General features: G+C 38.9%; 1 protein-coding gene across 1 annotated transcript; it reads left to right on the top strand.

The window, feature by feature from the left end:
* The first annotated feature begins 2,671 nt into the window (after nt 1–2,671).
* On the top strand, nt 2,672–7,155 carry LOC121874744 (cuticle protein 21-like). Its single transcript, XM_042379026.1, has 4 exons — nt 2,672–2,754; nt 3,248–3,319; nt 6,681–6,818; nt 6,930–7,155. The coding sequence occupies exons 1-4, from the start codon at nt 2,743–2,745 to the stop codon at nt 7,050–7,052; spliced, it is 345 nt and encodes a 114-aa protein (XP_042234960.1). The 5' UTR covers nt 2,672–2,742; the 3' UTR covers nt 7,053–7,155.
* The last annotated feature ends 8,753 nt before the right edge of the window (nt 7,156–15,908 follow it).

Below are 15,908 nucleotides of genomic sequence, written 5' to 3'. Positions count from 1 at the left end.
CTTCGTATTTTCACTAATCAGTTATAACCACAATAATAAATGTAAGTAAAAAATAGACCTAATCTTCCTTCTACGGGGTAACAGTAAGAGTTAAGACACAACGGCTACTGAAAGAAATAATTAAAACGTACTTCAGAAACTATCGTCCTATGATAAGAAAACAAAGGTATTTAATGTTGATAATTAATATGTACCGGTGTTAGATTACCTGCACTGGGGATCTACGGACACAACCAGACAAAAGAGAACGAGAAAGAATAAAAAAAAAATAAAAAAAATACACACCCACATAAAAACATCTTTAGGCAGACCTCAGAAGTGATATATTAAAATTCATATAACCAATTACACACACGATACACCCCCAACTTGGGAATCCTGGAATTAATGTGTAGTTACAGTTAAAATTCCCTGAATCCTTGACAGTATCTTGGTATAATCTACTTGTTGGTGAGGGGAATTAGGTCTTGAATATATCTATTTACTGAGATGTTAAGTTATATTGGGTATTTCATTCTTCTTGTTGCGACTCTGATACATAATGGAGGGCATTGTTAACCAGTTATACACATAAACCAATACACTTTATGGGTTAGGTTAGGTGGGTGTCTGCCACGTATTACAAAAGGTTGAAGGTGCCACAGCATTATCAACTGTAATGGATATCATGAGCAGTACTTTAGCTCCATAATAACAAACAGAATATAATTAAAATGATAATGTAGATCATTAATATTACTATTGTTCAATTTCCCAGCAAACAGTATTATCAACTTTCAATGGACTGTTGTTAAATTTTATGACAAATGTTGACTTAAAAACTATTATCCCTGAACAACATTATGAACATTTTATTCTTTTAAGTTTTTATATATTATAGAAACCAAAGCACAAGTCCACCAAACTCAGAAGTTCTATTAAATTTAACTACCATGAAAAAAAAAAATTAAATCGTCGGTTCTTATTATGATTAGAAAGTAACAGTTTTTGCCGAGACGTAGTTCATACTGGAAGAAAAAATACACAACACCAATGTCATAATACACGCCTCATCACCACACACACTGTACGCACCATAATAATATGTGCACCATTCACCATCATAATGTATGCACCATCAGAATGTACACACTATCGATTACCACAATGAATGCATCACCACCTTATACGCATTATACCATGTACACACCATCACCCCATACACACCATCACCATGTAAACACCACCACTATGTACACACCATCACCCTGCACACACACACCACAACTATGTACACACCATCACCATGTACACACCACAACTATGTACACACCATCACCATATACACACCATCACCATGTACACACCATCACCATGTACACACCATCACCCTGCACACACCATCACCATGTACACACCATCCATGTCACCATCACCTGCACACACCATCACCCTGCACACACCATCACCCTGCACACACCGCCACCATGTACACCATCACCCTGCACACGCCATCACCATGTACACACCGCCACCAGCTCTGCTCTACCACACATATGAAGGGTGAGGAATATAACGACCAGAGCTCCAAATTTCACCGATTTTCACTGAATATGATGTTTGATTACTAGTTTGGGCGTCACAGACACACACACACACACACACACGGAATTTATAACGAATTGTATCCCCCAAAACGAGGAATGTTTTCGGGTGACCAATGGTTATGTGTTGTGTAAAATGTCATGTTAGTTACGTGTTATGTATTCTTTTAAAGAGCGGGGAGAGGGGGAGGGGTTGGGTGAGGGGAAAGGAAGAGGGGTTGGGAGAGGGGTAGGAAGGGGAATGGGAGGGTAAGGGGGTTGAAAGGGTGAGAGGGTTTGGAAGGGGAGAGTGAGAGGGAGGAAGAAGAGGGGGTATGAGGAGGGGGTGGGTATAGGAAGGTGAGAGGAATTGGGAGGGGGAAAGGATAAGAAGGGGAAGGGTGAAATGGAGGCGGAGAAGGGTGAGGGGAAGTGATAGGGAGGGGGAAGGTAGCGGGATAGGAAGGAGGAGAATGAGGAGGGTTGGGGAGTGTAAAGTAAGAGGGCAGGTGAGAAGGAAAGGGGTAAGACCAATCGTTTTAGGAGGCATTAGTGACCCTTAATTGCTAAGTTCGTAGTTTATCAACGTCTAATCGCCATGTTGCGTTTATCTCTCTCTCTCTCTCACACACACACACACACACACACACACACGTACATTCACGACTCGTGTGTGGAAGTTTTGCAGAAAAAAATCTGTGACAATATTCCTCGGGGTAAAGTGATGGAGAACAGTTAACCCAAAACTTATTGTTGGGTTATAATTCATAAGATAAGTATTAGTCCCGTTAATGTGAAATACAACACACCACAAACACTCATCCTGTAACCTACACCCTGTCTATAATGTACACACAGTCTACAACTTACACCCAGCCTGCAACCAACACTTTGCCTGCAACCAACACCCAACCTAGCAATAGTTGATCCGACACGAGTCATTACCGCCCACAGATTTGAAACATAATACGTGACCAAATTCCGTTCCAGTGAATGAAAAATAATTCAGTGTAGATCGAAAACAAAAAGGTACGTGGGCGAGGAACGTGTGGCCGCCATGACGTAACGGAGTGAGGTGTGGTAGGTAACAGGTGGATATGAGTATTTAAGCACCAGGTTAGATAAACACAACTCATATCGACCTGGCACTCACCCGCCTACGTATCACAAAACTCGCGAAATGTTCTCCAAAGTGAGTAGTGTAATAATAAGTCTGTTAAGGGTTATAACTCGTTTTAATGTATCGTGTTTTTATGTCACACACACACTCACAGCTTCCTTTCCCAAGCCAACTGTTCCTTCACTTAATATGAACACCACTGAAGCGACAACTTAGCCCTTCAGAATATTTTTAATCAATAACCTGAAATAAAATTTTCCGTTTCCTACAGCAAAGTATGAAACGATAACAGGTGCTACAAACCCACACAAATTATACAACGAAAATACAAAAATTTCGTGTGCCATCCAACAAAGCATTTTCTACCAAAGTTTTAACAATTCCAACTCTTTCTGGCACGCAAACCTTTATTTTTGTGTGCAATATTATAAGTTAGGCTCAATATACGTAAAAATATATTATAAAAGACAAACAGATAATGTTTCCGGGTACCTTAATGTGAAAAAGTACAAACCAGCAAAATAATTCTATCTTAAAATAAATATGAAATAACTTCCTCCCGCAGGTGTTGGTGGTCCTGGTGGTGGTGGGCGTGACCCTGGCTGACCCTGACGTCTACGAGCCAGTCTACAAACCGGTGAGTGTACAGTACAAAGAATTACAAAGTTTTAATACAGTATTAACTCACTAAGCTATTTTATGAGAAAGGTTAACTATAGCACACAAGTTAACAGCAAATTTATATCACCTTGGATTATACTGTACCTACCTGAGTACCTGATATCTACTAACCACCACTTAACATCACCCTCAGGAGCCGCTACCCTACTACTTCAACTACGACGTGTATGACGACTACAAGGGCGCCAACTACGGGCAGCAGGAGAAGTCCGATGGTAAAGCTGTGTACGGCTCCTACACCGTCGACCTCCCCGACGGTCGCAAACAAAGGGTACGACCCACCTCACACTGTTTACACTTGTCAAAACAAATATTTTTGAGTTCCACGTCAACAGTAGAATTGAATTCTAATAAATCTTTTGTTTCTCTCAGGTGGACTACACAGCTGATCACTACAAGGGCTACGTAGCCAAGGTCAGCTACTACGGCAAGGCTCAGCACCCTAAATACTACGGCCCAGCCATCACCTTCAAGCACCAAGGCGACGGCTACGGCCACTGAGAACCACTCCTCACTACCTCGCCCTCACACATTTATCACGCCGTGCACTCTAAGTTGTATATAAATATCAAATAAATAAATATATTCTTTACCTACAAGTTTATATTCCATCCTAAGCTTAAAAGGTTAAATGCTCTTTCGTATTTCGGTATTTCCTGCTTATCTGGCTCTCCTGTACTGCAGTGTTACTTAAAAGCATCAGAACTGAACACAGCAGTAAGCTCATTCATGTAATGTGTGACAACTTCTAACTGTACTACGATCATTGATTACAAATGGATATGAGTTCGGATCTATCTATCTATCTACCCGCCCGCCCGCCCGCCCGCCCATCTATCTATGTATGCATTATCTTTAATATCCTCTCCCACTTTATATTTCTCCATCAAGGGTTACAGGAGCCTGAACAATGATGGCAAACAGTAGGGAAGAGTGGTGGAAGACAGGTAAAGAGGGAGAGACAGGTGCTGAAACAATAGAAAAAATAAAAAAATAAAATATACCCACATACACACAGACACCCTTGTATCATTAACTTGCATGTCCTGGATACTTTCACTGGAACACACAGACACTTCACAATAAACAAGTTAAGGTATTTCATGCACTGTATTACTTAATATGGAAGGAGATAATTTACACCTGTCCATATCGTTATAAAATACTTGGATTAGTAACTAACGTATTAGTTTGAAAAGTTCTACAGGTGATTATTACGTCATCAATGTGTGATATATGCAATGTAAAATGAATCGTAACGAGATATTCACAACTGCTTCTTGAAGATGTGAACTAGAACATTAAAATATGCATTTATCTAACTATCTATAATTTAGTTAAAAATATGTTAAAGGGAATAATCCTATGGTCAAGTCATTGTTTCAAATAATACAACATGAACATGGTAAAATTTATAATTTAATCCAACATTATAAGGTGAGCAGAATAAATGCAATAATATTAAGGTTATAAATCTGCATCATACACGTAGCTAAACTGTTAAGGTCATATAATTATTTTTTCCTTACTAAGGAAAACCAAAACTATTTTAATACAGCTGTGATTGATCACTAGTTACGTTATTTTAAAGTCAAGTTTTCGTTATTGATTACAAGCAAAATTAATATTGATAACCATAATGCATGTTTAATAATGATAAAAAATATTAATATTAATAATGAAAAAATATTATAATTTGAAATACCCTAAGACAGGATGTTGATATTGTTGTGTGCAATGCCATAGTCACACTGGAGGGCACAATACTCGCCCACTACGTCAGCAACTGAGGCAAACACACAAACTTAACCCAACTAAAGTAAACACACCGAAACTTTTTACCATTAGACCTCTGCTCTCCCACACACACACACACATATATATATATATATATATATATATATATATATATATATATATATATATATATATATATATATATATATATATAATGTGCACCACAATATATCGTGTAACAACGTATAACATAATGTACCCGGTATAATATTCTCGTACTAGTGATTAAAAATACATTTTGTACAATAAAATTTTGCTTTTTCCGTTAAAATATTATAATTAAATTGTATTTCCCTTATAATCACAGAGCGTCACATTCACTGACATTATTCTACATTATATATTTTTCAACCCCACATTACTACCAGGGCGGTACACCAACAGTTCATGTATTTTATCTTCCACAGTGATTTAAAAAGATTGTGTTATACATTAAACATCAAACATTTGTATTACCAAACATCTCCCATAAACTCAAATTTTGTTTCCAAATTCGAATACTGTAAAACATATTCATACAATAAACAGTAGACATTTTAAGAGTGAATATACAAGGTGTTACCCAAGGTGTGGTGCCTCTACCCTCTGCTATAATCGGTTATGAATGAGTAAATACGACTGAGTTATGGTAATAAATACAATGGAAGAAATATAACAATTACACTACATCAGTCTGCTGGAACAGTCACGTGCACCTCCACCCAGAGTTAGTCACTTTTTGGCCGAGCACACCCGTGACGTCACCCACACTACGTATATAAAGAGCCACCAGTCACATCCCAGTCATTCACTCACAGTTCTCAGCTGTAGCCGAATCATAACTCCAGCAAACATGATTTACCGAGTCAGTAACATCATAGTATTGCAAACTATGAAGGAACATGTAGTGTACTGTGTAAATAACACCTTGTGGACACCAGGGCCACAACTGTACACACTATACTAGTTAAAGTGACTTATACGCATTTGAAATACTAAGAAATATTAAAATAATTTACGTATCACTTCAAGTAATATACCGATGGAAAGAGCTTTTAAGGAAATCAATAAAAGGATCGTTTGCACATGTAAATATATTAATTGAAAAGCACTTCACCAAACCAGTACATTACTACAACTGGAGCAATTCAAAGCAACTGTTAAGGGTGTCAATGGAGAGTTGGGATATGTTAAAGGAATTTTTACCGGTACAATTCATGTGATTTTGTTGTGTCAGTTTTTTAATATATTTTCTTAGCCTCTGTTTAACTAATCTTTAAAATGAGGTAATAAGCAGAAGTACACAGGAACACTTACACCAAGTCTGCCCGCAGGTGTTGGTGGTCCTGGTGGTGGTGGGCGTGACCCTAGCTGACCCTGACGTCTATGAACCAGTCTACAAACCGGTGAGTACCAATCACCTTTACCTAATATATTAGTCCTTTTCCATACTGTGTTTACCTGTATGATTAATAAGACATATACCTATCTTAAAACACAATTATACTTATTAATAAGCACTTAACGACACCCACCCTTAGGAGCCGCTGCCCTACTACTTCAACTACAACGTGTACGACGACTACAAGGGCGCCAACTACGGCCAACAAGAGAAGTCCGACGGTAAAGCTGTGTACGGCTCCTACACCGTCGACCTCCCCGACGGTCGCAAACAAAGGGTACGACCCACCTCCTCACACTGTTTACACTTGTCAAAACACATCTTTTTGGTTAATATCCACACCCACAGTAGAAGTTATATTATGTTAAATCATTTCTCTTTCCCTCAGGTGGACTACACAGCTGACCACTACAAGGGCTACGTAGCCAAGGTCAGCTACTACGGCAAGGCTCAGCACCCTAAACACTACGGCCCAGCCATCACCTTCAAGCACCAAGGCTACGGCCACTGAGAACCACTTCACCCCCTCTCACACTTTCTTTCACAAAGCCGTGCCAGAATTTGTTTCACCTTGTATATTTTTGTAATATAAATAAACATCCTTTACAGGCTTACACTGTATTTACTTTTAATCATTATTCAAGAAATCAAATGCTGATTTATACGTGCTGTATCTATTACTTATAAACATAGTCTCCAGCAACTAATTCTTCAGAAAAAAAAATCAAGTGTCACTGAGTTTTGTTGGGGGCATCAGCAACAAAAACTATATCCTCCCCGAAAATTAAGTGCCAGATTAAGGTCCTATATGCAAAATAGGGCTTATGTCCTGCCTAATGTAGCATGACCGCTGTTTTCGTTTAGCCAAGCTGATGTAATACTGAAGGTTTATTCTGTTTTGTTTTTACTCTTATAAGCATTAACCTGTTATGGTGTAATGTGGCCGGAAACACCGTGTTTACTCAACATGCATACTTCCCAAGCTCACCTATGCCTCCCCTACCTGGTTTTCCTCCCTAAATGCCACACAACGTAAACACCCAGAAAAAGTGCAAAAGAATGCCTGCAAGATTATTCTCTCCCCTTCCTACTCCACATATCAAGAAGAGCTCAACACAGTGACCCTCTCGGCTCTCACTGACCATCATCACGACCTCATCTGCAAATTTGGTGAGAAGCTTCTGCACCATCCTCGACAACAACCCCTACTACCACCCGAGATCCCTCGTCCGAGAATTGCTATTCGACACCACAACCGCACCCAGCCCATGCGAGCACGAACTGATCACTAAAAGAACAGCCCAGTCCCAACCATTGTAAATATTATCAATAACTTGCAATCAACCAGCGTATTCACTCCCAGTCTATCTTACTTTTTGCACTGCCACTATGTTGAAATGCCCTGTAGTTTGAGCTTCTCCCCACCTAGTTATTATACAAGTGATCGCGGGCCCTTCGTGCCCGGTGAAAGTTTGAACGTTCGTGCTTGGCTAGCGCGCAACTGCCGTCCGGCTGACAGCGTACAGCGAATGAGGGTGCGCCACGTCCGTAGACTTGCATCGTTTTCCAGTGTAAATAAAATGGTTAATTAAGGCCTTCCTAAAGAAACCGTCGACATGGGACCAGGTTTGTTCCACTCTACGAATTTTTTGCAATTTTTCCACCAAGTTTGACGAAAAACGATAGTGCCGTTTCGACTGGCCAGAACACACACACACACACACACACACACACACACACACACACACACACACACGGCTATTCCTATAATATATTAGACATCATATTTGTATCACTTATGTTACTTGTATATTATTTGTAAATCAAGAGAGCCATTCCCCAATTATGTAACTGTATATTTTCAGCTTCCCGGCTGCCATTCTCTTTCAATAAACCGTTAATTATTATTATTATTATTATTATTATTATTATTATTATTATTATTATTATTATTATTACAAGTGTATTATCTCTTCACTGCTGTCGCTTCAGATATCCCATATTAGTAAGCTATTCAATGACAGAAAGCAATACCCATCCATTAACAAGAGAACAGTACTATACCACAACAAGAGTCACGATACAGTAAACCCAGATAACTGTCCGACGCCAGATTACTCAAGTGTTATCTAAAGACAAAAGATCACCAACAGGAATGTCAATAGATAAACCTCCACAATGTTTACACTCATGACAACTATATAAGCTGCTCAGTATTTCAGGAAGGAGAGCTGAAAGCGGACGTCCTCGAATAAACACAAATACGAGTATATATCACAGGGATTTATTATAATACCAAAGATGCCCTGAAGGTGGTTGATGTGTTTTATGCTGGTGTGTGTGTGTGTGTGTGTGTGTGTGTGTGTGTGTGTGTGTGTGTGTGTGTGTGTGTGTGTGTGTAATAATACGATTCAGTTTCCCTGCCAGTTCTAAGTCTTATGAAGTACTTGTGGCCAGGAGTGAAGAAGAGGAGTACAGTAGGTCATCACGGTGGCTTGGTTGAATGAAGGCGGACTGACTGAGAGTAACAGATGCAATTGAAACAGTTTATTGAGGCATAATAATACAAGTGCGGTACAAAGTGAAAAACAAATTAACTTGGTGGTTCCCGTGTTGATATTTAGTCTAAAACAAGTTACTGAGTATATTAATTGTTTAGTGCAAATAATGGTAAAGTATCTCTCCATTATTTGTCCCACAGATCAATTGAACGACTTTCTGCATCAACTTATTCTAATATAGAAGCTAAAGCCACCGTGGAGGCTCACACCCTTCACCAATACCACAAACAAAAACATCCATAAACTGATACAAGAAACTTGGTATCAATGAAACAGATAAGACTTGAGCTCCTGTACGGACACCATTTTTCTACACAGACTAACATTACCATGATTATATCTCCCCACTCACGCTATCTGTCGGGGGATGATGAGAATAAATTGTAAAGAGGATTTAAAGATTAAAAATGTGTCGTCCATATTTTTTACGATAAAATATTGGCGGAAAATCCTTTGAGCAATTATTCATCCGATTTACCCCATGGAGGAACGTCTGATGGCGGGGGCTTTACGATGTTATTATGCTGTAACTAACTCTCTATTTATCTATTATAATTACTTCTCTCCCATTTTTGTTTTGGGTGAATCGCGGGATACGGAAACATGAAGGAAGAGAGGGAGAGGAGATAACCCGAGGGACAGTAGTGGAAGACAAATGTGGAAAACAGTAATTGAAACAAGTAAAAATATTGCGCATACCCACACACACACACTATACACCCACAACACCAGCCTCCATCCTTAGCAATACAGTATCTGGTGGAATACTTATGGATCATGCTTGATTTTTGGCTGGTGAACTCTATCTTTCATCATATTATACACTGTCATTATAGCGAAGAAAATCCTATAATACGGAGACAAATATAAGTGTTAAAATACTAATCCCTCTTACCTACCCTATAATTGGCCCTTAAGTAGTTGATGGCAGTTATTGTATAAAATGTCGAGGGAATGTTGTCCAAAATTGTACCTAAAAAGTTATAATGCCAACTGTCACACGCTGTAATGTGTAAAAACTCACTGGGTAAATGTTTTTGTGTTTTTTATAACATATCAACAAGCAATTAAACGACTGATGAGAAGATAGCACTAATAACGCCACAACACTGTACGTGAATATTTATCAAAACGTATTACAGCTATGCCAGGGGGTGTGTGAGACCTGTTAATAGAGCTCCAGTCCTAAGAGGCACCATTATTAAGAGGCCCCAGTCCTAAGAAACCCCAGTGTTAAGAAACCCAGTCCCAAGTGAACCCTGTCCTAAGAAACCCCAGTCCCAAGAGGCCCCAGTCCCAAGAGGCCCCAGTCTTAAGACACCCCAATCCTAACAGACTTGAACCGAACCTAAACGTGAATATGAAGACCAGTCCTAAGAACACAGCCAAAGGGTGCCACTCCCCATGATTAGGTCCTGACCCACTAAAAATTGAGGCTCATTTCACCTAAAACTCATAATATTCCTCTTATTGGACTAGCAATCATGAACGAGGAAATACGACTGGCTAACACACCACCAGTCACATGACCAGTCAGATTGAACAGTCGAGAGCGCGGAGCCAACGTTCACCTCAGCCCCAAGTTATAACCTGTTGACTGGGTCTCCGACAGGTACTTGTGACGTTACGCTCATCAGGTATATAAGGCGCCACCAGTCACATGCCAGTCACATGTCAGTTATAACGCTAACTTTCGGATATGTAACAACAATGACCAAGAATACTGAAGAGAAAAACCATATCAGTTAGGTCAGGAAAGATGTATATTGGACCAACTTCACCAACATGCGATAAATCAACACCTTCTTCTTATATAAAATACTAAAACATCCATGCAAAAAAAAATATATATATCATCGTATCTTGGAATGATAAAAATAATTTAATCACACTCCTTGACAGTAAAGTCTCACCGTATCGTTTAAATTAAGTGTGACGAGACGAGATAAAAACATCAGAAGATTTTAATATCGGAGTGAAAATTTCTTCATTTAGTCTAGTTCCCGTGTTTAACTCCACAGAAAACTCGTCCAATACATTACAGGGAGATCTATTACATTCTCCCGAGGGTGATGTTCACCTTCCCCACTAAATGTTACGACTACGGATATTTAGCACTTGGGAACCACTGACACTATGCCCCCAATCTCTATGGTTAGGTTAGGTTAGGTTAGGTTTGGACCAAGTAGAACAAGGGTCCATATATATATATCTACTTGCTACACCTTTCTTATTTTTTACTAAATTTTCTGCTGTTCTCATCAAGACACTAATTAATAAGACGATTTTTTTTACTACAGTAGACATAAGGAATGTAAATAAGCCAACAGAAATTTCGGCACAGATATGAACAAGTGAGAGTGAACATGTATACTGAACATGAACAGGTGAAAGTGAACATATGTATAAAGTATGAACAAAGACAATATTTGGGCAAAGAGGAGGCAAAAGTAAAGAGGGTGGGAGTGGGGGGAAGGAGGGGTAAGGGGAAAGAGGAGGAATATCTCTCTCTCTCTCTCTCTTCGCTGATCCCTTGAGACTATGGACCGAAGGCAGGATAATGACCAACCCTTCTACTCACGAACCTACGGATTAATTAGATTAACAAATAGAAGCAGCCCTAATAATATTATGTTTATTGCGTCTCCCGTGACCTCTGACCTGTTGGACCCAAATAGCAAACTGTCAGGCAACGAAAATGGATAAGTCAACGTGCTTGGTCAAAATTCCTCTTATCGAAACATTCTTGATACTATTATACGTTTTCCCACCCTGACCACTGACCACGTAGCAGATTTGTAGGTATAATATGACCTTTGACCTGCCCTGATCATATCAAGACTAACAGGTACTGTATAACATGACCCTTGACCTGTCCTATATCAAGACTAACAGGTACTGTATAACATGACCTTTGACCTGCCCTGACCATATCAAGACTAAAAGATACTGTATAACATGACCTTTGACCTGCCCTGACCATATCAAGAGTAACAGGTACTGTATAACATGACCTTTGACCTGCCCTGACCATATCAAGACGAACAGTACTGCATAACATGGCCTTTGACCTGCCCTGACCATATCAAGACTAACAGGTACTGTAAACATGACCTTTGACTTGACCTGCCCTGACCAAAAAACAGACTGGGGAGTATAGAAAATATAGAGATGAACGTGATTGGTGGAAAGAGAAGAAAAAAACATCACTCCGAGTAAATCAAATTTCTTCTGTAAGGTAAGACACAATGGAGGTAATGACGTCACTCCAAGGCTTTATAAAGGTTCTTGGAAACTGATCAACAGCGAATAATCGGCTCCACTGCTTCGCCATAACACGACCGCTACAGCAGGTGGAGTGGAGAGAGGACGAACGATAACGCTTGTCTGGCATTGAGAGAGAGAGAGAGAGAGAGAGAGAGAGAGAGAATTACTCCCCAATTAAAAAAAAAAATACTCCAAAAAATAATTCAACACCAACTCCCACTCCAAAGCATTATGACCGCCACTGTGTCCGCCAACGAGCTTTATCATAACACAATATTATTAAGGCTTCCATAATTTTCCCACCTGAAGCCTGCCACAATGTTAGTAATGATATTCAGGTCCAATGTGTCATAAGGATATACAGTACACCATGACTCACACTGGACACACGTAATGCACCGCTGGCTTCGTTTACTTAAAATAGACCAAGTATTATTAGGTTTGCTCGGGATATTTTTTTTTTTAGGCCGGGTACAACTTTAGGCTGGGTACAACTTTAGTTTAGTATCGCGGTCTAATTTAACCCTTATTTGGTGTTTATTTCTACAAGCTTTATAGAGTAAATATTGTTATACTCATCGCATTCTACTATACAAGTGTTTTAGACTATTGATTTTACTCACGCTAGCCATAAAAATCCTACAAACTTTAATACACATCAAACGAAGCAACTGAACCTAACCTAACCTAATTACTCTGGGATATGTTAGTTAAATCAGAGAAAGTTAGCGAGAATAGAGTAGTTATGATTTGTTCGATTAACTACTATAAAAAAAATAACATGATACTACAGCCGCCATGACGGTAAGGGAATGAGATGTTGTACAAGAAAATTTACTTCCTTTTTTATCATAGTATATCGTATGTGAGGTGAGTCCTAACTGGGAGACATAGTGCACACAGGGATAACAGGTATGAAGGTCGTCTCTATAACTATCATTGACTTCAATACCTTTGTTGTATATGGAGGTAAAATCTGACGATGTTAATTTATCATCGTCATTGTTGCAGTTGTGGACAAAATTCCTTCGATACTTCGCAATATCTGGCATCTTATTCTGGGTCACATAGGTAATTTGTTTGAACTACCCTTACCTTCATAAGCCTCCAGGTGTTATATATTGTAAAAAAAAAATCCAGGTAATTTTGTAATGTCTGTGGAATCTATGCATTTTAGAAGGTTATAATCTCAAGTTGTGTGTTGTTATGAATTCTGAATAATAACCCAGGCAGCTGAATAAATTAAAACTGGTACAACAACAACATTCTATTTCAGTACCGGTAAAAATATCCCCAGTAGCTGAAACACCCAGAACAACATAGCCATAAAGATATTCAACTTACTCCCACAAAAATATATAAGACTTTACGTTTTTCGCATAACTCCCGTTTATGTTTCTTCTTGCAGTTAGATACCGGGATTACCATGATGTATCACACACACACACACACACACACACACACACACACACACACACACACACACACACACACGACTCGTATCCTGTACATAGTAATAATTATGTAAGGTAGCCTCCAGGAAATTTTAAACCATCCAGTTATTTCCGCCAAACTATTAAACTTTTACTACTTTTAATGGTAGAAAAATTACTACACTGTAAGTTACATTTAAGGGAAACATTCTAATTTTACATGAGTTTAGTCGGTCCAATGCCGCCTTTCCTGACCTGACTGATATTATTTGCAGTTTTTATTTTATTTAATTATTGTTTATTTTATTTTGCACGATATTTTCTTATTGTTATTACCAGAGTGTATTGATTATGATTTTCAGTGGATATTATTTACTGGAAGATTACAACATACTCCCACTCTTACGGTTGGCGTCACTAAAAAGTTTTACGTATTTCACTGCCGAACTGTTTTAAATGACCCAGTTGGCTCAAAAAACGTTTCTTTCCTTTCCTCAACGACTGTTTTATGTACACGGACCTACACTATCTGCCGCTCACTGTTGTAAAATCGTTTGAGGTATTTTTTTATTTAAAGAGTTTTAAATGAACCCTGACTAGCATTGTCTTAACACAACCACCTATTTAACGTTTGGAAATTGTTCACCTTTTAAGATGTTTTCAGTAACCTAGTTTGCGTTATCAAGGGATGACTGACCAGATTCACGTTATCTCGGGATGACTGACCAAGTTCAAGTTATCTCGGGATGACTAACCTATTTCACGTTACCGAGGGGCGACTCTCTTAAAATAGCTTGAGAGTTTTCCTTAAAGATAACGTTAGAATGACTTAGGCATTGTTGTCTTAAGGTTAATGAGATTTTATCAAAGAAAATCTTCAAAATAATTTAAGAGTATTTTAAGATAGTTTACACACCGGAGACTAAGATAGTTTACACAAGGGAGACTAAGATAGTTTACACACCGGAGACTAAGATAGTTTACACAAGGGAGACTAAGATAGTTTACACAAGGGAGACTAAGATAGTTTACACACCGGAGACTAAGATAGTTTACACAAGGGAGACTAAGATAGTTTACACAAGTGAGACTAAGATAGTTTACACAATCTCCAGATATTTTACACACACACACAAAACACTATCCTAATGACCTAGTTCGCATTGTCTAGAGCCGCTTACTCAAAAAGTTAAAAGAGATCTCCCCAAGCGGCCGCCAGTGGGGAGGAAGAGTGATAAATGTTGGCAAGAAACAACGAGACGAGACGAGCCTTGTCTGTCTGTGTCTGTGTCTGTGTGTGACGGAGGAAACGATTTACAAATATTACACCAGCCTGAACCATCACATCCCCAAAGAAACAATTTTCCTTACGGGTGAGATTTTATTCTTCACGGAAATATATTAAAGCTTGTTGACAACTTTGGACTACAAAATAAAAAAATAAAAAAAATATACACAAACACAAACTAATAAAATAAATCATGAATAAATAAAATAATCATGAAAATACAAACAATACAACCAGATACGTATATAAATTCTCTTACTCATACACATAACTTCCTATAACCTCCATCAGCGGGGATACGAACCCTTGATCTTGGAGTAATATATAGATCGTCACTACCACTGAGCCATACCCGGTGTTAAACGAACTATAGCTAAATCGACTATACATTGAACACCAATACTACCAGCTACCGTAAGTCTTTTTCTACCAGCTATCGTAGGTGTTGTTCTACCAGGTATTGTAGGTCTTTCTCACCAAATAACCAAGAAGCACAGTCAACTGATAGATGGAATAAAACACAGTCAACTGATAGATGGGATAGAACACAGTCAACTGATAGACGGATAGTGTTATGTATGACAACAGAAGAGTGACATAACAGTGGGTCTCGTCTAGTACTGGGTGTTCTACTTGGCTCAGTGATCACACACACACACACACACACACACACACACACACACACACACACACACACACACACACACGTACTCTGGCCTACCAACCACATACATACCTGAACGTCGTGTCAAGATCAGGTGAAGAAAGTGTTTTCCAACTCGCTACAGCAAAGGACACTTAAAGACTCTTCGTGAATC

This window comes from Homarus americanus, unplaced genomic scaffold (assembly GCF_018991925.1).
Source record: "Homarus americanus isolate GMGI-L3 unplaced genomic scaffold, GMGI_Hamer_2.0 scaffold40841, whole genome shotgun sequence".
In the NCBI taxonomy this organism is placed as follows: domain Eukaryota; kingdom Metazoa; phylum Arthropoda; class Malacostraca; order Decapoda; family Nephropidae; genus Homarus; species Homarus americanus.
This window is presented reverse-complemented; position numbering and strand designations above follow the sequence as displayed.

Coding starts and splice junctions, on each gene's coding strand:
- LOC121874744 (XM_042379026.1), top strand. Junction 3,320..6,680: donor ACGAGCCAGTCTACAAACCG/GTGAGTGTACAG, acceptor ACCCACCCTTAG/GAGCCGCTGCCCTACTACTT. Junction 6,819..6,929: donor CCGACGGTCGCAAACAAAGG/GTACGACCCACC, acceptor TCTTTCCCTCAG/GTGGACTACACAGCTGACCA.